Source organism: Symphalangus syndactylus, chromosome 16 (genome assembly GCF_028878055.3).
Source record: "Symphalangus syndactylus isolate Jambi chromosome 16, NHGRI_mSymSyn1-v2.1_pri, whole genome shotgun sequence".
NCBI lineage: Eukaryota > Metazoa > Chordata > Mammalia > Primates > Hylobatidae > Symphalangus > Symphalangus syndactylus.
This window is the reverse complement of record NC_072438.2, coordinates 13,173,834-13,201,459: the sequence shown is the minus strand read 5'-3', so window position 1 is coordinate 13,201,459 and position 27,626 is coordinate 13,173,834. Positions and strand designations below refer to the sequence as shown.

Below are 27,626 nucleotides of genomic sequence, written 5' to 3'. Positions count from 1 at the left end.
GGTGGATCAATGGAAGAATTTTTTCCCAACTGGGAAATGCGGAGGGTGGAGATGAGTCTGCGCTGCTGAGGAGTCCCTGCCGCCTTGTGCCTGGACTGGCTGTGCAGGGTGCTCCCAGCTGCCCCACGCCCTGGGCTGGATGTTCATCCTTATGATGCCAGGGACAGATGGGCACAGCAGGTGGGGAGATGGGTGGAGAGAAAGGGCCTTCTGAGGCCAAGACTCCAACCCCATAGTGTCCTCCTGGATGAATCCAAAAGTAACGACCCCTAGGCAGCAGCAAATGCTACTTAGCGCCTCTTAGCAAAGAAGAGTCCAGAAGGTTCTAGCTATGATTTATCGTTATTATTCTCCTCGCCTCACCCCTTCCACCTGCCTGCTGAAGGTTCCACACGTCAGATACTGAACAGCCTGCCTCTCGCAGTGTGCGCTGCCCCCGCCGTGCTGATGAGGAGCTTCCCACAGCTTCTGTGCCTCCCCTGGTCAGAGGTTCCCCGAGACCCGTCCCTCAATGCTGACCAGAATGAGGGCTATTCTACATCCTGTCTGCTTCCCCCAAAGTGAGCTCCTTGAGGCACACAGAGCATCCTATGCTCTCTGAACCTGCAGAGCCCAACTCAGGGCCTTGTACTCACTCTACACCCAGTTTGGGGATGGATGAATAACTGGGTCACCCTAGACTGTTGTACGGGTTGTGCACTGCTCAAAAGTGCCTGGCCAAGGCAGCGGGTCAAGGCTGAAATTCAGCTCACTCTCTGTTCACTGCTCATCAAGCTGAACAGCCCAAAAGTGCATCAGCCTGGATGGCAAGCCTTTTCCTAATTTCCACAAAGATGGTAGAGAGGCTAGCTGCCACCCAGGAGGGAGGGAGGGGAAGGAGAGAGAGGGGAAAAGGGAAGGGAATGTGATCTATTTTAAGTGCTCAAAATTTGTGTCCACAAACATTTAACGGTGTGCCCCCTGGGTTAAACTTCCCATTTGAAAGGGAATGAATGTGCATTCATCATAATAGGCTAAGTTACACAACAGTGACAAACACAATCCAGGTGGGTGCACACACTAAGGTTTATTTCTTGCTCACACTGAATGCCCCCTGTGGGAACACTGCTCCACGTGGTCACTCAGGGATCCAGGCTGACAAAGGCTCCACTATGTTGTGGCTGCACCATCCAGTCCCTGCGGCCTCCTCCGCCATCCAGAGTCTCCCACCGTCACGTCTGTTCACTTTGTATTTATCAGTGCTGGTCACCTGCCCCTGTCCGCACTGCACAGGCTGAGGTGCAATCTTCTGCGTGCCTGCAGGGGAGGAAAACCAGGTATTGGGAGCACTAGTCATGTCTGCACAAGGCGTCAGCTAATCCTGGATGCTCCACTGCCAGCCACATGGCTCAAAACCCAAACCTGGCTCACAGAGTGGTCTCCAAACTACAGGGACCTAGGACTCCCCTGGGAACTTGTCAACATGGGGGTTCCCACTCCCAGAAACTGGTGCAGTAGGACCAAGCCGGGAGCCCACGTGTAACAGACTCCCCTGGGACTCCAATGCAGCAGCCCTGGGGCGAGCGGCACTGACCATAGGGTGAAGTGCCACCTGCAAGCCCATGAGACCTGAGCAGGCCTCCTGCCTCTTCCACCTCTCACACTCCCCTGCAAACACCCCATACCCCAAACCTCTCACCCCTTACCGCACCAGGCATTGAACCATACACAGAGCTCCTCCTGGGCTTGCGAACGCCCCTTTCATGTACCCAGAACCCCTTACCCTGGTCTCTAGGCTCATCCTTCATGCTCAGTTCCAATGTCTCCTCCTACAGGCAGTCTTCCTGGATCCTCTGATTGAAAATAATTGGCCCTTCCCCGATCTCCAGCATGTTGTTGTTTTAGTGCTTCTTTTTAGCCCATATTTTAATCAGTGGCCACTGTCAGGCACTCCCTGAGGGCAGGGTGCCAGCTAGGGGTTCCCTGTGTGCAAAAGTGGCATGGGACATGGAAATGAGTGACTCAGCTCTTTGAGTGGCTGCTGACACACTGGCAAAGTGGGAATTCCCTGACCATTTGCATTGCCACATCAAGGGCTCTGAGAAAGTCTGCAAATAAAAGTACAAAGCCATTGAGCTGGGCGTGGGGAGGGATGCCTGTAATCCCAGCTACTCGGGAGGCTGAGTGGGGAGGATTGAGCCCAGGAGCTCCAATCCAGCCTGAGCAACATAGCAAGACTCTGTCTTTAAAAATTAAAAAAAAAAATTTAATTTAATTTAAAAAGCCACTGAGTGTTTGATCTGATGTTTCCCGAGAATGTCTTTGACTTAAGAATTCCTGGTTCACACCAGGAGGAGCAAGATGTTTCTGGGAACGAGGTTTGAGAAATGCTGTTCACGGTGAAGCCACATCTGCAAAGAGCTATTTCCATAATGGGATGCGGCCAACAGACGGAAGCCACTGAGCCCTGCTCCTGGGAAGGTGCTGGGCCGGGCACAACTCCTGTCCTGAGAGCAGGCAGACCTGAAGGAGCATCGGCCAGATACTGGACACGTGCAAACCGCCCCCCTCTGTCCCCACAGAGATGCTTCTGCTCAGGACCAAGGGCTCCCAGGTCACAGATGTGGAAACAGGCTCCCGTGGAGCTGGCAGTGTCCAGATTTGAAACTGGAGCTGTGGTCTTTCCAGCATATGAGGCCTGCCTTGACTATACTGCCTCCTTCATTACATCCTGCATACAGTTGGTACTCTGTAACTGCTTTCTGGACACAAGAATAAAGAAACAGGATTCAGAAACAGGGGAATGGGAAGGATAGGAAGAACCTCGGGGTTGGCTGGAGTGGCTCTGGAGAGGACCTGAGCTGAGAGCCAGTGGATTAAGTTGACCTGGAATCAACGAGCCCCCTATACTCCAGGCTTTACGGTAACTGAAACAGGCTCCGACTCCCTGGAGCGCCAGGTCCCAGGGTGACATCTGAGCTCAGCGAACCGAATTTTGAATCTAAAACTCGACACTCGATTCAGTTATTGGACAACATTGAAGTATGTTTGGAACAACTTGGGTCTGAGAATCTGCCTTTTCAACTGTAAATGTTATGATAGCTAAATTCAGATCAAGTATTTCCAATAAAACTTCGGCATCTGAATTGAGATGTGCTGTAAGTAAAAAACGCATACTTTTGGGCTCTCCAAAGACAGTCCGAAACATGTAAAGCAACTCAATATTTTTATATCGATTGCATATTGAAATGATAATTTTGAACATGTTGGATGAAATTATCATTTATTTGCACCTGTTTCTTCTTTAATGTAGCTACTAGAAAATTTATATCACATACGTGGTTGGCAGTCATAGTTTCTATTGGACAACGTCACCTTAAAGCCTATGGTATTTTGATAAAATGGAAAGAGTTAGGGGAAATTTTGTGATTGTTTTTTACTCATCTGGGCAGAGTACTTGGAATGCCCTAGTTCAATCCCCTTGTTTTACAAATAGGAAACCTGAGGCCAGAGAAGGCAAGGAAGTTGCCTGGGTCACACAGCACGTGGATGGAGCTGGGCCCATAACTTGGCACTTGCTCCAGGCAGGCTTGGAGGTGCCAGCTGCTCTAGACCAACCTAAACCAGGCTCCCCAGTCCCCCTTTTTTCAGATATGCCTTGCAAGAACACAGATCTGCAGGCCACTAGAACCAAGCAAGATGCCAACATGCCTGACACCCAACCCGGGTCAGAAGATTACCCCAGGGCAAGTAGCAAGCAGACATCGTAAGGGCTTTTCCTGGTTGGTGAAGACCACAGGCTGCTGCCTGAGGGAAGGGCCTGGAGTCCCTGATACTTGGTCATCTGTGCACAGTGCCCAAAGCCTCACCTTCCAACTACAAAGAAAAAAATGTTCCCTCTGTGAAAAGGTGGGCTGTATCCAGCAGAGGGTCTCCTGTCCAGCTCACGTTACAGCAGGAGCAATTCCTCCTCTCTGAACAGAGTGCAGCATCGTGCGGGTGGAGACCTGGCTGAAGGGGGTGGGCCTCCTCCCCCTGCCTGCTGCTCCATCATGTACGTCTTTTCTCAGAGCCTCGATTTTCCTTTCTGTGAAACGGGGGTATGAAGTGCGGGATGAAGCCTTTTCATGAGGTTGTGAGACGGGTCCAACCATGGCAGCTGTCATGAGCTGAACTGTGTCCTCCCAAAGTGTATATGGGGAGGTCCTGACCGGCAGCACCCCAGAACGAGAGTTTATTTGGAAATAGGGTCTTCCTGAGGTAGGCAAGCTGAAATGCAGGCAGGGCCCTACCCCAAGCTGAGGGGTGTGTGAGGACAAAGGGAACTTTGGACACAGACTCACTAGAGGGAGGGCAGTGTGAAGCCAAGGAGAAGGTGGGCACTCAGCTGGCACCGTGTGGCCTTGAGCCACAGATTGTCAGATGCCATCAGAAGCTGGAGGGGGCAGGAAGGGCTCTCCCCTAGCGCCTCTGGAGGGGCACAGCCCGGCTGACGCCTGGGGCTCAGACTTATGGTTCCCAGAACTGCAAGATAAAACATTTCAATCGTCTGAAGCCCGTCACCTGTGGCCCTTGGTCCCGGCAGCCCCAGGACACTCAAGGAGACACACGCAAGGCAGCTCTCCTGGGGTCCCCCCGGCCCCAGCGTGGGGTCTTCAACTATCATCAGGCCCACGTGGGTGCAACCCCAGGGATTTTTCTCTCTCTCTTCCAAGCCTCTGCCCTTGCTGGGTGGGGCAGGAGGAAATGGGGACCCTCACAGGAGGTCTCTGAGCTGGAACAGCCCCTCCGGGCATCGGGTGTGGTCCGCCATTTGTCACTTAACTCCACCCTCAGCCCGGAGTCCTCAGATGAGGGTTCTCTGCCCTTGCTTCCTGTCAGGGGGGCCCGATGGGGGGGGACACAGGTGGGCAGGTGACAAAGGAAGTGGCCATGGGTGTGTCCCAAGCCCTGTGGGTGTTGGTTTCTCTGGGCCTCCTTCTCCCACAGCCCCACAACCCCCCTCAGCCCACCCATGTGCCGAAGAGGGTCTCACGTGGCAAGCCTGGCACCCAATGGGCACACGGTGAGTCTGTTGACTGAATGAGTGAAGGTAGACAGGGTGCTGGCTGGGGCTGGGTAAGGAGTGGAAGGGCGGCCCACCCAGGTTGCAGACCGCTGGGAAGCAGGTGGGGGTTCCTGGAACCCCAAGCTCAGCCTAGCACTCACTTGACCCTCACATCTTTGCCCCTCAGAGCCGACCTCTGCCCGTGCCCGCCTGCCTGTGGGGAGCCTCTGCACTGTGCGGGAGTCCTGGGCACCACCTTGGGGTGGTCAGCTCTGCCCCGACCCCTTCCGGTGGGGTTCCTGGAGGCGTTGTTTCCATCCCCACCGCCCCGGTCTCCACTGGCCCTGCTGAAGCCCATCGTGGCCCCTCCAAGCACTGTCCCTTACCCTGACCTCGGGCTGCAGGATTAAGCCCAGGCTCCGGGCTAGGGGGCAGGCTGCGCCTTCCTCCAGGCCTGGCCTCTGCTGCCCTCCCTGGCCAGCTCCCCAGACTCCAGGCCTCTCAGGCTCCCACAGCACCCGCATCTCACCCCACAACACATGACTTGCCCACGATCGCCTCCACCACACCCCATCCCACCTCTCACCTTTGTTCACACCATCCCTTCGGTTCAGAATATTCTTCCGGCTATCTGTCCTTCCGCCTCCCTGAAACACCAGTGTTAGCGCCTGCCCTTCCCCGCGGGTGGGCGTCACCACTCCACTCACCCAGCCCTGCGACTCGGTCTCCGCTCCTGGTCTGGATCCGGCATCTCTCCTGCTGGACCCAGGCTCCTGAGAGGCTGGGACTGTTGCCGCCAGCGTTGTCTGGAATCCTGGTCTCCAGGACGGTGCCCACGTGTGCTGGGTGCCCCAGAGAGTACACTGCCTCTCCAGACACGGCTGCCCCCATGGCCGGACTGGGCTCCCCCAAGGCAGGGAGCCTGGAATCCATTTCTGGGTCCCCGTGCCGAGCGCGGGGCCCCGGCAGATACTCTCCAGGCTTCTGGAATTCTGAACGGCATTCCCATTTGCAAACACAAAAACAGAGACTTGGAGCACCGTAGCCAGCTGCCCAAGGAGCCGTCATTACTGAGCAGGGAGACCAGACCCCGTGTGTCTGACTCCAGCCTGAGGGCCCCCTTTGGTTTAGGGCCTTACAACACGGGAAGGACAGGCTGGGCTCTGAAGAGGGTTCGGGTCTTCGTGGCAGAACAGAAGACCTGCGAATGACCCCCACTCCCATCCCAGGCTTTCTTTCCCACAGCCTGTGCTCAGGGATGGCCTAGATCCAGCTTGGGAGAGACCCAGGCCCTCGACAGGACAGGACGCAGAAGTGGGCATTCCTGCAGCTTCCCTCCATGGCTCCCGGGGGGATACAATGCGCCCCGAGGGGCAGCTGAGAAGCGAAGGCGGCCGGCACAGTACTCCTAGGAGGTCTCACGGTTCATCACCGGTGGGGGCACCGTGTAAGCTCTGATGCCATCCAAGGGCCCTCTGTAGAACAAGCACAGACACATCAGTTGGATAAAACACCCCCTGAGGCCCACTCACGGATCACCAGAGGCTCCGCGGGCCTCAGGCCAGGATGCCCCGGAAGGGAAAGAGGAGGCCTGGGACCCATGGTCATCTCAGGCACGAATCTGCCGTGGGCCTGTGGGCCAGTCTCTGGGCCTCTCGGGGCCTCTATTTCTCCATCATAAAACAGGAGCCTGAAGTCCAACCCCCAAGTCCAAGGACTCTCCCTCCTGCTTCCCAGTGGGGTGGGCCTCCCTGACATCCTGGAAAAACCATCATTCCCACCAGCAGCCCAGGCCCGCGCACTGTGGGGACACACGTTCCAACGCTCATGCCCCGAGGCCAGGCAGCAGGCTGGAGACAGCTCCAGGCAGAGACGGGAGGGCCTTGAACCTGTGCCCTGTGTCAAGGAGGCACCAACAGGAAACCACAAAGGGCTCAAGCTGGTTCCCAGCAGGCAGCCCCTCTCATCCCCAGACGCTGCGGTGGGAGCGCAATCCAGGGTCTCCACCGCTCCTGACTCCTCCAAGCCCCGGCCCTGGCTCCGAGGGACTGTGGGCAAGGAGAGCGTAATGAGTATTGACCCTGCATTCACTGGGCAGTCACTCATGTTATTTTGGGTAACAGGCCTTGGGTGAAGCCAACTGAGTGGCAATTTGTAACAAAAATAACAGATGGGCTCAGCCAGCAAGGCAGACATCCAGTGAACGCGGCTGCAGGGAGGCGTCGAACCTGCTGGAGCCGCCTGAAACCCAGGCCCTCACGCCCTGCATCTGCTCCACTGCACTTTGTCACGGAGCAGCTGTAACGACCTTGGCTATCATTTTTTGAGCACCTAGGACAGATGAGGAAGTGGTGGATCAGAGAGGTTGGAAGCCTTGCCCAAAGCCACACAGCCAGGGGGCAGGGGGCTGGGACTTCCTCCAGGTCAGCCTGACTCCAATGCCCGGGCTCCCTGCTCTGCACCATGCTGCCTCACAGGAGGCTGCACACGCGGGGCCTGGGTGTGGGGGACTGGACGCACCCCACCCCTATGTCTGAGCTCAGAAGGGTCAGCCTCCGGGGCTGGGGAAGAACCAGGGCACTGGTGCAGCTGAAGGGCTTTATAAGTCCTGGTTTTGGTGCTTTGTGGCCAAAACTGACAGCATTCTCTTTTGTGAATTTTCCCCTCTGTGCAGGGCTTCCAAGTTGCCTCCCAATAAATACTGTCCCCTCTGCTTTAGCAACAAAACTCTTTGAAGATAGGGGTAGCCAGAGAAATGAAAGCAGAAATCAGTGAAATAGGCTTCTGGGCTATCTCTAAAAGCTGAGAGGAGGCCCACCTTTGCCTCTTGCCTTTCCCCTTATTCCTGAATAAAAGAGGAATGCGAGGGCTGGTGCTTCAGCAGTCATTCCATGACCTGGAGGATGAAACCTATCCACTAAGGATGGTCAAAAAAAAGAAAAAGCAAGACAGAAGGAGTCCCTGGGTTCCTGGCCACACTAGCCCTGGGCTACCCACCTCCCACTGTGGTCACTGCCCTGTCAGCAGCCAAACACAGATTCCAACTGGCCCAGTTTACAAAGGCCTCCTGTATTAGGGTATTGACTCTATTTCTTAAATGGAAGCCAAGTCATGGTAGCTTACACAAGGCAGAAAGTTTTGTTTGTTTCTCACAAACAAATAAATGAGTGAAGCTGGTAAATTGTCCAGGGGGTAGGACAGCTCTGCCCCAGGTCACCAGGGACCTGGCTCCTTCTATCCCAGGCTCTGCTTCACTCTAAGTAAATTGTCGTCACCTGACCATCACAGCCCCGTTCCAGGCAGCCAAGAAGGAGAGTTCGAGGGTCACCCAACTTCCTGATAAGTCAAAGATCTATCCAGATGTTGCCCACTGCACAGGTCATGCTCACTGGTCAGAACCACATCATGTGACCAGGCTGAGCTGCAAGGGAAGCTGGGAAATGTAGTCTTTAGCTAAGTGCCCAACTGAAATTCAGAGGGGTTCCATTAGTAAAAGGCAAAAGGGGAGAATGTGGCTGGGCATGGTGGCTCACACCTGTAATCCCAGCACTTTGGGAGGCCAAGGCGGGTGGATCACCTGAGGTCAAGAGTTCAAGACCAGCCTGACCAATATGATGAAACCCTGTCTCTGCTAAAAATACAGAAATCAGCTGGGTGTGGTGGCGGGCGCCTGTAATCTCAGCTACTCGGGAGGCTGAGACAGGAGAATTGTTTGAACCTGGGAGGTGGAGGTTGCAGTGAGCCGAGATCACACCATTGCACTCCAGCCTGGGCAACAAGAGCAAAATTCCATCTCAAAAAAAAGGGGGGCGGGGGAAGAATGGATCCCCCTTTCCTCACCCTGAGGTCAGATAAAAATGTGTGAGTATTTTTAATCTTTTTATAAAGCTTTTTGATTTTGCGTTTATATCTTGAACCAGCCTGAGAGGAAGTGTGTGCCCTGAGCCGACCCATGGCCCCGCCCTGAAATCCCTTCCTGCCCATCCCTGCACGGTGTGGGAGAAACAGCTGTCCATCCCCACCCACCACTTCTCCCTGTCTTACCCCGCCTCGAATGGGTCCTGGAGGCCTGATGTGAAGGGCACATGTCCCTGCCCTCCAGGAGCTTGCAACCAGGCAGTGGGGGGTGGGCAGATCCTGCTACACCTCCAGGGAAGTGCTCAGGGGCTGCTGGCCACCCTGGAGGGTAACAGCTGTGCTGAGGGCTGGGCTCAATCCCCTAACAGGGCCCGGGCCCCATACAGGTTGGTGCCGGGGGAACCCTGAGTGGGATGAAGAGCCTGAGGCTCACAGAGGCTGCTCACATCAAGGTACACATTTGCCATAATGCCAGTGAAGATATCACTGCTGGGACATTCCTGTGTGTTTATGTCAAGGAGGAGTGTTAAACTTCACACGGATTGAAGGCCTGAAGCGCAAACACTGAGGTTCCCCCAAGCAGCCGGAATTCCCTTCCAGGCTGCAACACAAACTCTGCCTGGGCTGCCAGCCTGCTCCCTGTGGAATCTGTCCTCAACACTGCCACATCAGCTCTTGCCTGAACTCCCAGCCTGCCACCTGCACTACAAATTTTGGGCTTCCCAGGCCACATGATCATGTGAGCCAATTTCTTTAAATTGCATATGCACTCCCTGTCTGTCTATCTAACTATTCTATTGATTCTCTCTGGAGAACCCTAATTCCTAAGAACAATATGAAGAAAAACATTCAAAACATGAAGTCTAAAGTAACAGTAGTAAGTCCAACATCATCCAGCACACTTCAAACCATTTTGTAGCTATAATCACAGGGAGGGATATATTCTACTTCCTAAAATAAATCTGTAAATACAGAAGTGTGCAAAACGATTTCAGTGAACAATGGGAATCCTAGCACATGAGAAGCACTCAACTTCTTTCTTCCCTCACATCTTTCTCATGCATGAAACACACGTGTCCTGCTAAGTACAGTGAGTCACCACACAGCAGACACCAGCAGGCAACCATCCCTCAGCCAAGAATAGAAGCGACGCCCATGCTCCACTGTGGGCTTCCCCCAGTGCCTGGAGTCCCTCTCCCCCATGGACTCCATGCAGACGAGCCTGTCAGGTTCCTGCTCCAGCCTCATCACAGACCAGGAAGACCCATTCTGTTAGATTCATTTTACAGACGTGGATTCAAGCCACGGCTAACTGGCCACGCAAGGCTGACCTCCACTGTGTGGCTGAGGTGAGGATGAAGCTGCTGTCTCATTCACCCGTTTATCAGTGATGATGCCTACCTCTGGCAGCCCTGAGCAGCTTGTTGGGATGGCAGAGCCTGAATCTTGTCCCCAAGTAGCTCACAGTCTCACAGGAAAGTCAGACAGGAAACAGCCGTGACCTCAAGGAATGCAAGGGAGGCAATGACGGGTGGACCCGAGACTTCCAGGGGCCGGGGGGCGGGGCGGTCTCCTAGCAGACCCTGGGGGTCGGGGTGAGTGCCCTGGACAGATGGCCAGCTGCCGGGTGAGCCACCAGGTGCAGGAGTTCTGGCAGAGGTCCAGAAGGTTCTCTCACCTGGCACTTAGCAAGGCTTCATTCAGTGAGGGTCAAGGCTTCACCCTCCAGGACACTCTGCAGCCTGGGGATGTGGCCAGGACCCTTGGAGACTCCCAGTCTGTGCTCGGGTGTGAACCAGGAGTGAAATGTGACCCAGAAGTCGCACAGAAAGGCTCAAGCAGCTGAGGAGGTGCACGTGGGGGCGGGAAGGGCCTGGATAGTGTGGGAGGCTGGGAGTGAGAGCCACTCTGCCTGCTGACCTGCAGAAGCCTCTGGACTCGGTCTCTGAAAGCGGGATCCAGGGGGAGATGGAAATAGGAGGTTCCTGTAGGGGGCCAGCCTGCCCTCCACCTCCCCACTCAGTGTGGTGGGGTCCCTGGGGATCTACGCCCTCCAGCGGACAGTAGCATGCTGGAAGGGAGCTTGGGGACAGATGAACGACAGGACCATAGAAAACCAAGGGGGAAAAGGCCACTGGTGTAGAACAAACGTGTGCTCATAGTGCACGCCTAGCTGTGCAGGGTGTTCATGGGAAGCCGCTGTGAGCGCTGGACCCATCTCAGCTCAGTCCAAGGGAGAGAGGGAGGGAAGGGCCCTGAGTGCTTTTGAGTGGCATGTGAGCAAGTGAACTTCCCACCTTCCAGACAGGCCATAGGCAGTTGATAGATTCCTTTTAAAAAAGAAAGAGAACGGAAAAAATGAATTCAAGCAATCGTGGCAGAAGCGTCCTTAGAAATATAAAGACAGGTAGAAGCAGAAAGAGCTGGCGGGGTTGACAGCCGTGTCCTCTGGTGGGCGTGGGATGAGGAATCTCTTCTGGTAGTGGTTTATGCTCTTTGTAGAAGTGGAGGACATTTTAAATTGTGTGCTGAGTAGCTCTGGTACAAATGAAGACTAGGAGGAGAAGAGGCCGGGCAGGGGAAGGGGAGGAAGAAGGGGGCACTGGGTCTCTCTGAATTTAAGCCGTTTAGGCGTCTATGTAGACATTTTTCTTTCTTAAAAAAATGGGGATGCGGGTGGTGGCTACACAGGTGTGTACATTTATCAAAATTCCTCTGATTGCACTCTTAAATTTGTGCTTTTCTCCCTAAGTACATTCACTTCCCATTTTGAAGAAGGAGGGGAGGCAGCCTTTCCATCTTCTACCTGGTTAAACGTTCGAATTTCGTGCCTTGGTGATGCATTGCCTGTTTAAAAAATACATACATCATGAGGGAAAATCTTTATCAAAAACTCTGGCCGGGCGCAGTGGCTCAAGCCTGTAATCCCAACACTTTGGGAGGCCGAGGCAGACGGACCACTTGAGCTTAGGAGTTCACGACGAGCCTGTGGAGACCACCCCTTCTCCACAAAAAATAAAAATTAGCCGGGCGTGGTGGCCGCGCCTGAAGTCCCAGCTACTCGGAGACGGAGATGGGAGGCTCACTGGAGCCCAGGAAATGGAGGCTGCAGTGAACCCCGATCGCGCCACTGCACTCCAGCCTGGGCGACACAGCGGACCGTCTCAATAACAAACCGAAACTCTGGCCATCTCCAGGTAGTCGAACTTGGGATGCCTTTTGTTTTCGGTGCTTGTATTTTCTGAATTTTAAAATAACGAACAGAGTCTCCTTGCGACATTAAACTCAATGCAGCCGCCGAAGAGGCGTCGGGGGCAGATGGGGTTGGACGCCGTCCCCACTTCCTCCCCTGCAGCCTCGCCCAGTTGGAGCCTCAGTCCTGGAAGGTCGGGCGGCGGCGGCCTTCGCCCGGAGTGGCATTCTTTTTGCCCATGGGGCCCCCTCCCCAGGTGGGAGGCAGGAGGCGGGGTCTGGGGCTGCCTCCCCTTCCTCCTTCCTCCTTCCCCCGCGGCTTCCCTGCTGCGCCGGGCCTCCCAGGTCTCATCCCGAGTTTCCGCACCCGGTGGGGCGCGCGTTCTGGCCCAGCTTCGCTCGGAAGTGACGGCTGACCTAGAGCCCGTCCCTGGCCTCGGCCCCCGCAGCCCCCCGCCCCCCTGCCTGTGGAACTCGCAGCCCAGAAGCCTGGAGCCTCTCTGCGAGCACACAGGGGTCTCCCAGCTTCCGGATGGTTCCGCCATTCTGCCCTGAGTCTGAGTCTGGGGGTTTGAGAAACAATTTTGGACGTTTCTGGTTGGATTGTGTCTAAATCGTGCATTTTACGCGACAGGGGACTCGAGATCCTTGAGGAGCCCAAACTGCCGCAGCCCCTCCCTCTTCCTCCCCTTGCCCTTGCCCCCGCCCAGAGAAGTGCGTTCCTCCAGGGTCATCCACACGCGCCGTGCCGAGCCCCGGGCCCCAGTTCCAGGAGCCGCGTCTCTACGGACCAGTGCGTCCTGACAGCAGGGTTTCGGGCGCTCGGGGAGAGGAGGCGGAGGAGGGGTGAAGCCGAGGGGTGGCTTTTAACGAAAAAGAAGTTGAAGCATCAGCTAAGCCATTAGGGCTAATGCGATGTACTGTAAGACGGGGATCAATGCCGGGCCTCGGGGACCGGCGTGGGGGATGGGGCAGCAGGCCGACTGCCCCCAAGCCGGGCGAGGCCCCCGTCCATTTGGGGGAAATGGATTTTCGCGATTTAAGAAACAAACCCAAATCAAATGAGCGAGGCCCGGATGTGCTGACTCTGCGGTTACGCGCGCGGAGCTGGAGCCCCGAGAGCGCTCTGGGAAGGGCGCAGAGGCGACCGCGGGAGGGAGTGAGAAGCCGAGGCAGAGAGGTCCGGAGAAGCAGAAAGAGATGCCGACCGGCAGAGAAAGAGCGAGACAGACACAGCGAGGGGTGACGGGGCAGAAGGGAGCAGCCTCGGAATTTTCGCAGAAGAAAACAGGCCGGCGCGGCTGGGGATGCGCTTCTGGAACAGGCGCGGCAAGACCCCAGGAACTCCCAGGGCCCCAAAACCCAGGAGCCTATTTGAGCTCCTTTGAGTCCGGCAGGAGGCCTAGGTCCATGCAGGAGGGAGAGGCCCTGGCCCCTACCTTGTGCAGTCCCCGTCAGGCGGGGAATGCCCCCTGAGCGCAGGGCCCCGGGCGGCCGGGGCCTCGCTTGTGGCGGCCGGGAGAGGTCGGCACCGTGACACTCACGCACACATACACCAATGCCCCGGGCCCGCTAGGGACGCTGAGCTCCAGGCAACGAAAAACGAAGGTCCTGGAGTCGGTCCTGAGTGCATTCCTCCGCTGGGCCCCGTCCAGAATGAAACTCTCGGAGCATCGTCACTGGGAGGTCCCGAGGGGACCCTGGGGTGGGCGAGCTTCTTCAAAGACTCGCTTTCCACTGGGCCCTCCCATTCCCTCCTCTCTTCGTCACGCGGTGGGGGGGGGGCGGTGCAATAGCCCCTCTGGTTCCTGGGGCACCCCTTTGTGGTGGGGTGTGCCCTCCTGGCTGGACCCACCCCTTGCTGGGTGCAAGAGCAGAGGGGGGAGGAAGGAGGCCGGTGGATTTGGCTTCTGAGCAGCGCACCTCTGCCTCTCCTGGGGCCACATTGGGCTTATCTGTAAAATGGGCACAGGTGAGATAGGGTTGGCCAAGGTCTCTTTCAGCAGGCTAACGGTCTGCTGGGGAGGCGGGTTCGCTCCAAGGCTGGCACCCCCCATACCCACACCTCTTGACAGTGCCACCCCCAGGATGTGAGGAACCTCAGGCAAATATGGGGGACTCTTGTCTATATAAACAGTTTTAGTCACCCCAAACTCAGAATGTCAGCACCATCCGGTAGCACGATTTCTCCAGTCCCGAGTGACAGCCCTCCTAGAACCTGGGCCTTACAGGTCTGAGCTGGCTTAGAGCTTCCACCCCAGTCCCAGGAAAGGCCCGCGGGACTTAGAAAATTCCAAAACATAAAAGGCACTCCACAGTATGGGGCCCTCTGAGGTGCAGCCTGGGGGCACAAGGGTACTGCCTCTGAGACCCCCATGTGGAGAGCCCGCTGGAACAGGGAGAGGAGGATTGAGGAAGTGCGGAGGGTGCGAGACCTCCGGAGCTGACACCCTCCCCCACTCACCCAGACCAGAGGGTGAGCTGGGCTCAGCATCCTCACCTCCTCGCCCTGTCATTGCCGCCGCTGGAGAAATGTGGACAGAGTCTCTGCCTTCTCTACACACGTGCGTGGCCTGTGTGACGTGGAGTCGCACTGGGACCCGAATGGGGACATCCCCCCGCCCCTTCGTCATCGTGGGAATACCGTGGAACAAGGCGGGCAAAGCGCTGATCCGCTCCTGGCCCGAAGAAAGCTTCCAGGGGATGCGGAAGGGCCATTCGCCATTCCAGAGCAGGCGCGGGCAGTGGCCCACGGCTCTGGGCCCGGATCTGTGTCCACCTCTGGACACCCAATTCCCGCTACCAACCGTGTGGTTGGGAGCAAGGAGGCACAACTGCCCGTGGTGGGAGTGGAGGGCTAGGGTCCCCATTAGAACCGGCAGAGCCCCGACGAGGCTGACGGCGGTGCTGACAGCGCGAACTGCGTCAGGGGCGCAGCCGAGTTCGTGGAGCGCCATTGCCCACAAGTGCGCGGGCCAGCAAAGCCCTGGTGCCTGGACACCCCAGGGTGCGCGTGGCGTGGCTGCCCCGGTGCCCCAGTGAGAGCATGACTGCGCGCCGAATGGAAGTGGGTGCGCCCCCTGGTCTTTCCTATACCCGGGGCCAAGACCGCTGGGACCGATATACTGCAGCGGTCCGGGCACAGGCTGAGGGGACCGGCCCGTGCGTTGAGCGCCTCGGAGGTGCTCCGGGTCATGGTGGGTGCTGAGCGGGAACACGGAAGGCTGTGTACACAGCAGCAAGCCACGCACCCGCGCTCCAGTCATTACATCGCGCCGCCTTCACCCCTGCTACGATGACCACTCCGCAGATGGGCAAGACGAGCTCAGAGAGATGAAATGACTTTCCCAAAGCCACACAGCGGGCCAGTGAAAGCACCGCGCACGGTCCAGGAATCTAAACCTTCCCGACGAAGAGTGGGGAGGAAGGGCTCGACCCGAAGGGGCCAGGCGGCAGAGAGACCCGCGTCCCCCGCCCCGGGCTAAGACGCAAGGCGGCCCCCCGTGTCTCCACCTGCGCGCGTCGAACTTCGCTCCGCTCTAGCCTTCGGGTTAACACCGCTTCCTTCCAGAAGCCTAACGAGGCCCAGGCGGATCAGACGCCTCCTTTCCCCGCAGCCCCATGCCCTGCCCGCAGCTTGAGCTCACCGCCCTCCTCGGGGTGGCGGTGCGGAGACCGGACGGCTCCGCTGCGCAGAGCCCGAGGGGGAAGGGGCTGGGTAGGGGAGGAGAGCGAGAAGTGGCGAGGTGAGAACTGAGGGGCGGGGACGAAGGCTGAGCCAGACTTCCAGACGCCAGAGAGACGCCAGGTGAGCCGGGCGGGGACGGGCGGGGGCGGGCGGGGGCTCGGGCGCCGGCCGGCAGGGCTAGGGCTAGGGCGAGGGCGAGTGCGAGGGCGACGGCGGGGACGAGGGCGGGGGCGGAGGCGGAGGCGGGGCCGGAACCGCGGGGAGGGGGCGGGGCGCCCCGGAGGGCCGCGAGCCGGGAAGGTCCTGGGTAGCCGGAGACTGGGAAGGGGAGGGGTCGCGCCGCGTCCGCGGGGTCCCGGGCGTCCGCGGGGTCCCGGGCACAGCGGAGCTGGCGCCACTGCCGGGGTTCCGCACCATCTAGGTCGGGCAGCCCCGCGGGTCCGGGCGCCGCTGCCCTCCTCTACCTGCTGGGAAGCGCAGGCCGGGCAGGGATGAACCTGGCTCCAGGGACCCAGCGGGGCAGGCAGGGCCCGGACCAGAAGCCGCGGCACCGACTTCCCACTGCCCGACCGGGCGACGCGGGGCCCGGGAGGGGCGGGTCGGAAATGAGCGCCGCTGCGCCTCGGAGGCCGCGCTTCCCGCGGCCTATGCCGAGGAGCCTCTCCGCAAAGAAATAAACACGCCCTGCCTCCCCGACCCCGACTCGGGCTAGTCAGAAGTAGGGAGAATCACGCCCGGGAAAGGGGGGATAGGGAATCACGAGGGAGCCTCGGTGACCAGGGCAGACGCACGCGCGGGCAGTATCTTCGAGCGCTGAGAAGAGGGACGAGCAGAGGAGCGTCAGAAGAAGACAGGCGAAGGGGACTGCGGAACAGCGCAGGCGGAGCCCCGGGGGCACGGCCGAGGCTGCGCTTCAGGAGTGTCAGCCAGGCGCCCTCCCGGGCGGTTGGCGAAACCCGAGGAAGCCCATAGCTCTGGCCTGGGGCGCCGTCGTGCCAGGGACCTCTGCGCCGCTCCCTGGCGGCTGTCTGGACCCTCAGAGCCCCGGGATCAAGGCACCCAACCTCTTGCCAAGCGGGGCGCACCTTTCGCGTGGGTCGGGCGCTGCAGACCAAGCACGCCGAGTGCGTCAAGGAAGTGCCCGGAAACCAGAGACACGCACCCGGGACGAAGAGGAGGCCGCTGCGCGCAACCTTCCAAACACTGCAGCGAAGTCGGAACCGCGTCCGCGTGGGTGACTCGGGCCGGGGAGCCGGGAGGCGGCGCCAAGGACCCTTCAGCCCTTGTCCGTCCTCCCTGATCCGTCCTCGACGCGGTCTGAGGCCTCCCCAGCGGAGGCGATGCCCCGGCGCCAGGTGCCCTGGGTGGGGGAACCCGGAGGGGGCACCACGACCAGTGGAGAAGGGACGGAGGCCGGGAAAGCTGCGTGGAAAAGAGGAAGGGTTAAGACTGAAATCATTCTACAGAGACCACGTTAATGGGTTTAAATGCGAACATTCTAGCTAAGCAGAAAAAAAATTAAAAGCAAGAGTGCAAGCTGGACCAAAGTGAGACCCCGATGGGGCGTAAATAAACCTGCAACCAAAACAGCCCCAGGCAGAGATTCAGCCGCTCGGGAGCACAAACCCCTAATGTTTCTTGGTAGTCACTTTTTGAAACATTTTATTATGGAAGTTTTCAAATATAAAACAAAATCGAGGGAGCCTTCAAGTGAATTCCCTTGTACCCACCCCCATCCCACAGTTCTTAACCCCTGACCAATCTAGTTCCCTCTATTGGCCTCCTTTTATTTTTACTAACTTATTTTTGTTGCCTTATTATAAAGCAAACAGACACAATTTCACTGGTGAATACATAAATGCATTTTCACTGATAATAATTTTTTTTAAATAACAATACGGCTTAAGTCACAATTCCCAGTAAATCCACACTCAAAGGCAGTTGGCTTTTGTTGTTGGAAGTGCAGACGTATTTCCATTTGAACTTTACTGCAATGTCCAGGTAATAAAAAGCATTATTACTTTTGTAATAAAAAATAAAAACTCAGCTCCAGAACCTGGCGAGGGCCGTTTGCTCCCCAGGCTGTGAGGCTGGCTCCTCGACCACTTAGCTGTTCTTGGAGCCCTCTCCGCGCCTGGTCCTGTGTGTCCTTCCATGCATGACACGCAGAGCTTAGCTCTGTGAGGACAGGGCTGTCCCCTCTCCGGCCCACCTATGAAGAGGTGTCCACCTCTCCGTTTCCCTCCAGGGCAGCCATTCATTGGGTCATCCGCCTTGGGGACCTGGGGGGATCGGCGGGTCCAGGAGACCCGGCGAACGAATTTTCGGCGGCTGGGACCCCACTTCCCAGCGGGACCCTGGATAGGCATGCCCATTCTGGCTACCAGAAGGGCAGGGTGGCCAAAGGGTATTAAGCATATGAGTGCACAGGTGGGAAGGAACAGCAGCAGCACCGGTGAAGGAGTAGCCCGCTGGCCTCCCTCAGGCGGGTGGAGGAGGGCGCCGGGGAGCCTCAGTGCCACCATGCTCCAGAATTCCTGCCCCTCTCAGAAACCCGGTTTCCCTTTCCAACAAGTTGCAAGGTGGGGCGAAAGGCCACGAAAGACTCTTGGGGGAGAGGCACTGACAGAAAGGGAAAGAGAAGCCCACCCGGCCTCTCCCGCCTCCCTCGTGCTGCTCACCCAGCCAGAGTCCAGCGCCTTCTGTCTCCGCCCAGCTGGGTTACCTTCGGAGTGGGCTCAGAGCCAAGGATCTGGGAAACCTCCCTGCACGCGGATGGGTGAGGGCACTGGGCACCCCTCCCCTGCACTGATGAGGGGGATCTTCTCAGGGTGCTCCCGCTTGAATGGGAGTCGGCGGGCAGAGGAGCCCCATGGGGGTTCGGGAGTGCAAAGGCCAAGCTGGGTGGAGCGCGGGGAATCCACACCTCCAAGGGCAGTGCCTGGATACCTGCCTGTCTCTCATTTTGGCTTTGGAGGAAGCAGGGAGGACAGAGCCCTGGTTGCTGCCTGCTCTCTTGGCCAAGGGCCTGGAGTGGCCAAGGGCGGTGGGACCACCTAGGGGAAATGGGGCAGGCCCAGGTCGGCCTCCAGGATTCCAGCAGCTCCGATCCCTGTGGAATTTGACCTAGGCTGGGAATCTCTGCTCTATAGTCAGTTCCCGAGGACAGGACCCTTAAGCCCAGACAGCGCATCCTCCATGCCCAAATACCACCGTAGTGGCCTTTCCTGGTGCTCCGGGTATGGACTCCGCCTTTGGAGGTCCCAGATGCCCAGCACTGGGGCGGGATGGGGAGGGGAGCTGATTTCCCACCTCTCAGGCCAGCTCCAGTGGGGATTCAGCTTTTGTAGTCCCAGAGCACTGAGAGGCCCAGAGAAGGTGGGTCACCCACCAGTCCCACCACAGCATGGGCCCTGGGAGCTGGGGAGGGATGTCCTGTTAGCCTCACTCATATCACAGAAGGCCCAGCATTTACAAATTACAGACCCTAATCCTCACCATAGGTGTGCGGTGGGGAAAGGGAGTCCTGGAGGAGAAAAGGGGCATGATTACGGTCATGGGGAAGTCAGACTGGGTCCAGCAAAGGCGTGTGTCCAGGATGTCCAGAGCCCGCTGCACCCAGTGGTGCTAGGAGCTGTGCAACTGGAAGCCCTGAGCAGCTCAGGGTAGCTGCAATCTGGACTCAGGTGCGGAGAGGGTGAGGTGGTGGGTGGAACCCGCGATGGGGGAGGGCGCATGGCGCATGTGGTGGAGACAGATCGAAGCCATTCATCTTCTGCCAGCAGTGGAGCCAACGCACCCGAGGTGCACCCGCGATCGATGGCGCTGAAGCTCAGGACTCAGGGGCCAGGCGTACCCCCTGCCTGCCTCCAGCCTGGTCCCGTGTGCCCTCCAGGGTTCCCTAGGCTCCAAGTCCTACACTGCTTCTCTCTGGTTTGTTCTGCCTTGGGTGCCAGCCCCAAGACACGAGAGCCCCACGGATAACAGGGCAGGGCCAGCTTCCCTGAGCCCAGTTGGCCTAAACCAGCTTGGGATCTGCTTTCTCTCTTAACAGTGTTCCAGGCCCCAGCCCTTCCCTGAGCTCGGGAATGGTCCCCTCCTCCCACGCTGGCTCCCTCCTGACTCCCTCCTTCCCACCAGGGCGAGCCCTGAGTCGAGGCCCGTAAGACACTCTCCAGCCCAATTTTTAACTAATTCTATCGAAAGACACATCCACTCTCTCCAGATTTGCTCTGCATTTGAACTGTGTAGACCCTGCACCCTCCGATACTGGCTGCCAAGACTAGGTTTGGTGACCGGTTCCATGGTTCCCCAGTAGCCAGAGTGGATGATCTAAAACTGGCACCCATAGGGCCCTCACCCTTCCAGCTTCCTGGTGGCCCGGAGTCAGGTGACTCCTGGAGTGGTTAAGGCCACCTGTGAAGAGCTCCAGTGCTGACTGAACCGCCCTGCAGTCAGCACACAACCTTGGGACGGCACCCACGTCGGCCAGATGCAGTCAAATAAAACAGTTGCATCACAGCGATAACTCCTTTAGCCTGAGCTTCAATGACCCCCTTCTAATAGGGCCGAGGAGGCAGGCGTCCTCGTGGTGCGAGTGCCCAAGACCTTGCCAGTCCTGAGCAGCATTGCCGTTGGGAAGGCCGAGGCAGTGCCACGGGCACACAGTGCCTGGACCTCAAAAGGAGAGGCTACTGCTGCTGCTTCTGCTTGCTGGGCCTATGTGGGGCTCGTAGGCTCCACGGTGTCGCCGGCTGTGCCCTGGCCCCTTTCCTGGACACACAGTGATGTGTCCGGTGACTGGGTGAGGCCAGCACAAAAGCGACAAAAGCCCAGAGGGCGAGGGTCCCAGGAGCCTGAGTCAGAGGCGGGAGGCCTACAGGGCCCAGTGGGGAGAGGGGCGGGGGCGGGGGGAGGTTGGGACTTTGCCTGAGTGGCCACGAGGAGCCTCCTGGGACACCCCTTGCCCCTCATGGCCGCCAACCGGGAGTTTTCATTTAGTTTTATTGAGGCCTAACCTGAGTCCCTCCCAGATGAAACCCAGTGAGAACAGACTTCCTGGTTTAGCCAGGAAAGCAGTTGGGGCACAGCCCCAAAGCAGCGAGGGAGCCCAGACACAAGCCTGGGAAGGGCTGGAGGGGGCCCAGGCAGCAACAAGCCTGCAGGGTGGGGACTGGGTTGGGGGGGGCCTGCTGCGAGGCCAAGGATGGCCACCCCCTCTAAGAATCTCTCAAAATGCCCATGCCGTCATGACGAAGGGCCTGGAACCCAGAGGTGTGGACCTGCGGGCCCAGAGGCTGAAGGAGGCCCCGGGCTTGCCGGAACCCTGGCCTCACAGTAAGGAACCAACTGATGGGCTGGGGCTTGGAGGACATGATTCTGGGTCAGGAGCTGGATGGTAGAGACACACAGATGCACTGACCCCCAGGCCCACCGCACCGTCTCCTTGGCCGTCTGGCACTACCTTGGCTGCCCCAGGCCCAGCGTATGGCCCGGCTGCTGCCCATCTCACCCCGGGAGTGTCTACACCCAAGTGAAGTAGGAGAGGGAGACGGGTTTTCTTAGGGGCTCAATTCTGCCATGGAAGTGAACTTTTCAAACCCGAACAATGTATTTCTCCTAGGCTCAAACACACACCAAATAGTGTCCCTCCCCCACCCAAAAGCAGCCAGCTTGGGGCTGACGGAGGTGGGGTAGCCCCAGTGGCCCAGAACAGGGGAACGAGCTCTCCTTCAGAGCCCATCATCACCGGCTGTGAACAGCTTTGCCCACCCCCGGAGTCCTCCAGCTGACCAGAGACCAGAGACTGCAGGCCGGGAGGAAAGCCCAAGGCAAGAGCAAAGTGGCCTGACTTTGAGTGCCACGTCTTTGTTTTGGCCCAAAGAAAAATTCCATACCGGATAGGAAACAGCTGTGCACAAGGGGCGCCACACAGCCGAACCCCTGTGACAAATGCCAGCGGCCATCGGTGGGCCTCTGCCTTCCCCTGCTCCTGCCTTTTGGTTTCAGTCAAGGCTCTAGAACTTTGGACACACCATCGTCACTTCCTCCTCCCTACTCCCGGCTCCCGGCCCTTCCCTATAGTGTGTCATAGAAGAGGCGCACAGAGCTCACCACCTCCGACTAGGGTCTGCCCTGCCCACCTGCACCTGGCCCAGCCCTGGGCTCCAGGTGTCCCCAGTCAGCACTGAAAGGTGCTCCCAGGAGGAACGGCACCCACCGCAGCTTGAGTTGTCCCTGCCCTCGTGATCACAAAGCAGTGAAACTGTCCAGAAAATGTCCCTTTTTATTCCATACGCAAATAAGTAGATTCATTTAAAAAAACAACAACCCGGAGGCTGCGACGTCTGCAGAGAGCCCCGCCTGCCTGCTCCTGGAACGGACGACGGCACTCACAGGTCCAGGGTCCTTTCTCCACCAGCACCCGCGGGAGGGGTAGCACAGCCCTCCGGGCCGGCCTGCTGTCTGGGTCCCAGGAAAGGGACCGTTACTGTTGGGGGCAGTCTGTGGGGGCAGTCACCGCTCAGCCTTGGACAGCCGGTTCGTAGTTCTCCTTTGTTGAACTGGGCTTGGCCTGAGGGCAGCTGCCCCGGGTGGCCGTGGCCGACCGCTCCTCGCTGAGGCCGGGGGTGGCCGTGGCGCCATGGGCTGCACAGCCCAGAGTCTCTGTATGGCCCCCCTGTTCGAGTGGGGATCCAGCCTGGCAACTGGGTGGGGCGTCCCATTACATTCTAGAGGCGCTCCCCGCAGGAGCTGAGGCCCGCCCGGCCGCGGCCTGCGCTCCCGAGGTGCCTAGGAGGCCGCAGGAGCGGCCATCCCTTCCCTAACGCCCCCTGAGCCCTGCGCCTGCCGCTGGATCGCGCGTCCACACAGGTCCACAGGGTCGCGGGGAGAGGGCCCGGCGGGCGGGGCTCACACCAGGCCAGGCATCTGCGCCCGCAGAAAGGGCACGGAGGCGGCGGCCGGGAAGGCGGCCAGCGGGTAGGCGAGGGCCCCGGAGAAGCCCAGCAGCGGTGGGGGCGGCGCGGGCGCGGCGGGCGCCAGCGGGAAGGGCAGGGTGGCCGGGGGCCCGGCGGCGGCCGCGGCCGGGGGGCTTTCGTGGTAGAGCACGGGCACGCGGACCAGGCGCTGCGCTCCCGGCGGGGACAGGCTGGCCGCCTCCAGCTCGGCCGCCAGCTGCCGCTTCCACTTGTTGCGGCGGTTCTGGAACCAGATCTTAACCTGCGTCTCGGTGAGCTGCAGGGAGGCGGCAAGGCCGGCGCGCTCGGCGCTGCTCAGGTAGCGCTTCAGGTCGAAGGTGGATTCCAGCTGGAAGACCTGGCTGCGGGAGAAGACTGTGCGTGTCTTCTTCTTTCGGCCGCCGCCCACGCCAACGCCGCCGCGTGTCTCCCCAGCCGCCGCAGGGACCTCGGCCAGCTCTGACGCCTCCTCCGTGCCGGCCGCCGGGCCACGCGCCGCCAGCTCCGCTGCCTCCCGCTGCACCGCTCCCTGCCCGGGGCCTCGAGGCCAGGCGCCCTCAGCACGGCCCATCTCCTCGCCCGTCTCCGGTGAGTCCCGGTCGCTGGCTGCAGGGGAGAGAGGGCACCACCGTTGGTTCTAGGGCACTGATTACCAGACTCAATCACTGAGGGCAGCCGTCCCCACCTTGAGGTCGCTCACAGCCACAAGCAGGGAGACCGTCCAGCACAGGGCTGGGCACCCAGCAGCTCTGGGGATGCACACATTGTCAGAACCATGGGAGGCGGCCCAGAGACCGGGGAGCAGCTCCAAACCGACACCCCGCAACACACACACAAACACAAACGCACACCCATGTCAGAGGACAACAAAGGGATGCAGAGCAAAGAAAAGAAACAAAAATACTACACGCGCAAAGCAGGCTGACCCCAGTGAGCACTCCCCACTCCCAGCTGCACCACGGAGGGGCCCAGAAAAACACACAAACCTCCCGCAGAAGCCCCGGGACGACAGGAAAGATGTCCTTCCGAGAAATGTACACATCGAAAAACAAGCACAGGACACCCCCTGCCACCTGGCACCCAGCCCCACACCAAGCTCCCCAGACGGAGGAATGAAGAGTTCGCAGGCCTCTTCCCGCACCCTCTGCCCGCTTGCACAGAAACGTTCCATAGTAGGAGGACAAACCAATGCAAAGGATCCCCAAAAGAGAACTCCCATCAGGTGAGGGAGTCACCCCCACACCGCATACTCCTGTAGCCCTGACCCAGTGCCCACAAGGCAAGTCCACACCAGCCACAATCATGCTCAAAGGGAACACGGGCACATGCCACGCCAAGCAACATGCGGCAGCTGAGCCCTGCCCCAAACACCTTCAAGACTGGAGGTTCAGCCTCATGGGTTTGGGGGTACAGAAGCTCACAGGGGGTGTCTGAGTTCCTGTTCCAAGTACCAAGCTCCCCTACTCATCTCCCAGAAACAAGAAGAGGCCCACAGGCTGGCAAGGGATGATGTCAGGTTAAAGAGGCCAGCCGGGACCCAGAAGCACTTGCCCAGATTGAAGAGGGCAGCCACCTCCCACTGCAGGGCTCCGGAGGCTAACTCGGACCCGCTGCTTTTCTGCCTTGGTCTGGAGCCTCCCGTGCAAAGGGCAGGCCCTGGTTGACAGGTTAGAGGTGGAGGCAGAGTTTGGCCTGGCCCTGGGCCCCTGGAAGGCTGTGCACTCGGCTGGGTGTGTGCCTGCAGTGTATTTGCAGCATTTGCACGCTCATGCAAGGGGTGCGCACACTGGTGGGCTTCTGTGCATGATTCCAGCTCTGTGCCTCATGCCCAAGGAGTGTGCACATCCCACTCACACCCGTGGCCAATCCCCATGGCGTGTGCCCTCACAGCGCCCACAGAGGAGTCAGGCAGCAGGTTGTGGTGCATGCTACTAGATCTGGGGAGTCCCTGCCTCTCCCCAATACTCCAAACTCACAGAGGCCCATGTGCTGCCACAAGGCACTAGGCTGACTTGCCAGCTCTGGTGAGGAAGTGGGACCCTAACCCGCATGGCACGAAATAAGGGGGAGCCGCCTCTGCAGGGGTGCAGGGGTGCCACCTGGGCTGCAGGAGGGGATGCACCCCAGGGATGAGCGGAGAACAAATTTCACCCTGAGAAACTCTTTCCATAATCTCCCCCAGAAGGGCACTAGAAAGAATTGCTCAATTTCTGGGAAACCACGGAGGCCCTGCTCAAGTCTACGTGTAGGGGGTGGGGGCCTAGACTTCCTACGTGTGGGTGCCGAGATGTGGGGTCTTTTGCAAGGGGTCACTCCACGACATGGAAAGGGTTATCTAACAAGTGAGTGGGCATCGTAGGCCACTTACTCCCCAGCACACACTGATATTCATACAGAGGACAGCATGGATCCCAGAGCAGGAGCCTGCAGAGGGACCACGTCCTCAGCTGGCCTCAAGGTCCAAAGGCTGTGTTGGGGGTGGAGGCTGGCTAAGCCAGGGCTTGGGGGGTTGGACTGGCTTTCCTGGCCTTCCTCCCAGGGATCTTCCTAAAGGGCACGTCCAAAAGGGAGGCAGCGACCCTGGAAACCTGGGAAGGGGAATCAGAACTAAGGGGTCAGATACCCAAGCAAGGGGGCAGAGGGGTTCTGGAGTTGAGAACCCCCAGCCCCAGTCTCAAGCCCTCAGCAGGGAACAAAGGCAAGGAGGGGGAGGGGCGGAAAAAGAAGAGAGAGGGGTTGGACTCGGGGCCTCAGAACAGGCTCCCTTCTTGCCAGGCTCCCTTCTTGCCCCTCAAGGACCAAGAGGGAGGCCCAGGCCCCTGCCCCAGGCTGTCTGCAGCAGGCACAGAGGAAACAGGACTCTGGGGGGGGCACAGCTGCTGTGTTAGAAGGCTCCCCTCCCCGGCCCCACCCCCACAACACTGCACCCTCTGCTCAATGCCCCCTTTTATTTTTCCACGTCTGACGCTACTTTGTCTCCTTTTCCCTCCATCTCTTCCTCCTCTTTTCTCTCTCGGATCACTCTTGGGGTTCTTTTTCCTGCATCTTCCCTTCCCCCCACCCCATTCTCTCTCCCGCAGCACATTCCTTTCTTCCTCCATCCTCCCATTTTCTTTCTCAGCCTCTTTCGCCTTCTCCTGTATCTTTCCCTGTCCTCTTTCACTCTCCTTTCTCTTTTCTTTGGCCTCCTGTTGTCCCCTGTCCCCAGCCTCCCTGGGATTTGAGGAGCCCGGCAATGGGTGAAGCTATGGCCTGCAAAACCACCTCGTTAGCGGAGCTCCTGCCCCAGAGGGTGGGCCTCCAAACCAGCCCAACCAGGGGCTCCGTGGGGGCCCCACACGGCCCAAACGCGGTTCCACAGAAGGGAGAGGATGGCCCAGAACGGGCGGCGACGAGCCCGAAGTCTCCCAGCAAATGCGCAGGGAGGAAGTCGGGCCCCACCGCCTGGCCCACCCCTCCCCGCGCCCTCACTCACTGTCAGGACTGAGGCCGCCTCCGTAGCCACCGTGCGCCCGTGGGTACCAGCGCGCTGCCCCTCCGCAGCCCAGAGCGAAGGGCGGCCCGGGACCGGGGGGCGGCCGAGGACCGAGGCCCAGCGCGCCCGGCCCGAGCAGCGCCCGGGCCCGCGCCTCCCCGCCAGGCCCGGTGACCGCGAGCAACTGTCGCCGCCGCCGTAGCCGTCGCCGCCGCGCCTGCTCGGCGTCCTCGTCCTCGGGGTCGTCGTCGTCGTCCTCCTCGTCCTCCCGGCTGCCGTCGCCCTGGGTCGCGCGCCCTGCGCCCTTGGCCTCGGCAGCCAGCAGGTTTTCGATGAGGAAGGAGGAGGCGCGGGCCGGCGTGGCGCGCCCGGGCTCCGTCAGCTCGTCAGGCATCGCGGCCGCGAGCTTCTCGGGCTCGGCCGGGCTCCTCGGTCCCCGCTGGGGATGGTGGCGCGCGGCTCCCGGGCGCACGCGCGGGCCGGCCCTGGAGCTGCTACCCGGAGCGCTGGCGTCGGGCCCCGCGGGGCAGGCGGCGGCCTCCGCGCCGGGCTGGGCTGGGCCGGGAGCGAGTGCGCGCCGACAGCCGATCGGGCAGCCGCCTGGCTCGCCTTTCAGGTCGCCGTCCTGGTCGCCGCCGGGGCGGCCTCACTGGGGGCGGGGAGGGGGAGGGGCCAGCAGGGGCGGGGGGGGTCGCGGGCTGGGCCGGGAGGGCGGCCCGCTGAGCCCCGAGGACGCTGCGCCGGCCCCGAGCGCGGCCGCTGCTGGGAGACGCTGCCCAGACCTGAGCGCGCGGGCAGCGGCGCAGCCGAGGGCGGGCGGCCCCGGGCGCAAGCGGGGGGTCGCGCCGGGTCCGATCCCGCGTGATCCGTTCCCCCGTCCCGCGCCACCCGCTCCGAGGGGGCGGGGCCTGGGCTGAGCGGCCACCCATTGGCTGTGGGGCCCCGATGAGGAACGGGCTGGCCAATCACCGTCCGGCCAGAGCCGTAATTACCCCGCCGCGAGGAGGGTGTCGGACCGAGCGTGAGTAACTGTGTGTGCGCGCGCGTGGTGTTTGCACGAGTGTGCGTTTGAATGGCTGTGTGTGTGTATGTGTGTGTGTGTGTGTGTGTGTGTGTGTGTGTGTGTGTGTGTGGAGGGCGGCGTGGAGACCCCGGGGCTCCCAAGAAACTGCAAGAGGCTGGGCCACATTTTTTTATTAAAGACCTTGTGTGTAATTTAAAAATGGGAACACTGCCAAAACAGGACTGCGAAATGTGGCATATCTTAATATTTGCACTTAAGGAAAGATGCTTTCAATGCCAACTGTAGTTCGGTAGAACTCTCCAGTTCCCGTGCTCAGTACCAGTATGTAAGGAAGTGCAACCACAGGGCTCCGCTGGCAGCCTGCTCGATGTTACGCAGGTCCTCACCGCGCCAGCACCCCCACC

At 59.5% G+C, this 27,626-nt stretch overlaps 1 protein-coding gene across 2 annotated transcripts; it reads right to left on the bottom strand.

The window, feature by feature from the left end:
- Nucleotides 1-1,047: 1,047 nt before the first annotated feature.
- On the bottom strand, nt 1,048-26,862 carry HMX1 (H6 family homeobox 1). 2 transcript variants are annotated; one of them, XM_055245884.2, is made up of 2 exons: nt 26,199-26,862; nt 1,048-1,296 (listed from the first exon to the last, which is right to left on the bottom strand). In XM_055245884.2, the coding sequence occupies exons 1-2, from the start codon at nt 26,590-26,592 to the stop codon at nt 1,118-1,120; spliced, it is 573 nt and encodes a 190-aa protein (XP_055101859.1). In that variant the 5' UTR covers nt 26,593-26,862; the 3' UTR covers nt 1,048-1,117. The 2 variants fall into 2 exon arrangements, with proteins under 2 accessions (XP_055101859.1, XP_055101858.1); XM_055245883.2 differs by lacking the exon at nt 1,048-1,296 and adding an exon at nt 22,028-23,329.
- Nucleotides 26,863-27,626: the final 764 nt, after the last annotated feature.

Excerpts from the sequence above, each read along its gene's own strand:
- HMX1 (XM_055245883.2), bottom strand. The coding sequence starts at position 26,592 with ATGCCTGACGAGCTGACGGAGCCCGGGCGCGCCACGCCGGCCCGCGCC. Across the intron at positions 23,330-26,198 it reads AGGCGGCCTCAGTCCTGACA|CCAGCGACCGGGACTCACCG; the intron begins GTGAGTGAGGGC and ends TCTCCCCTGCAG.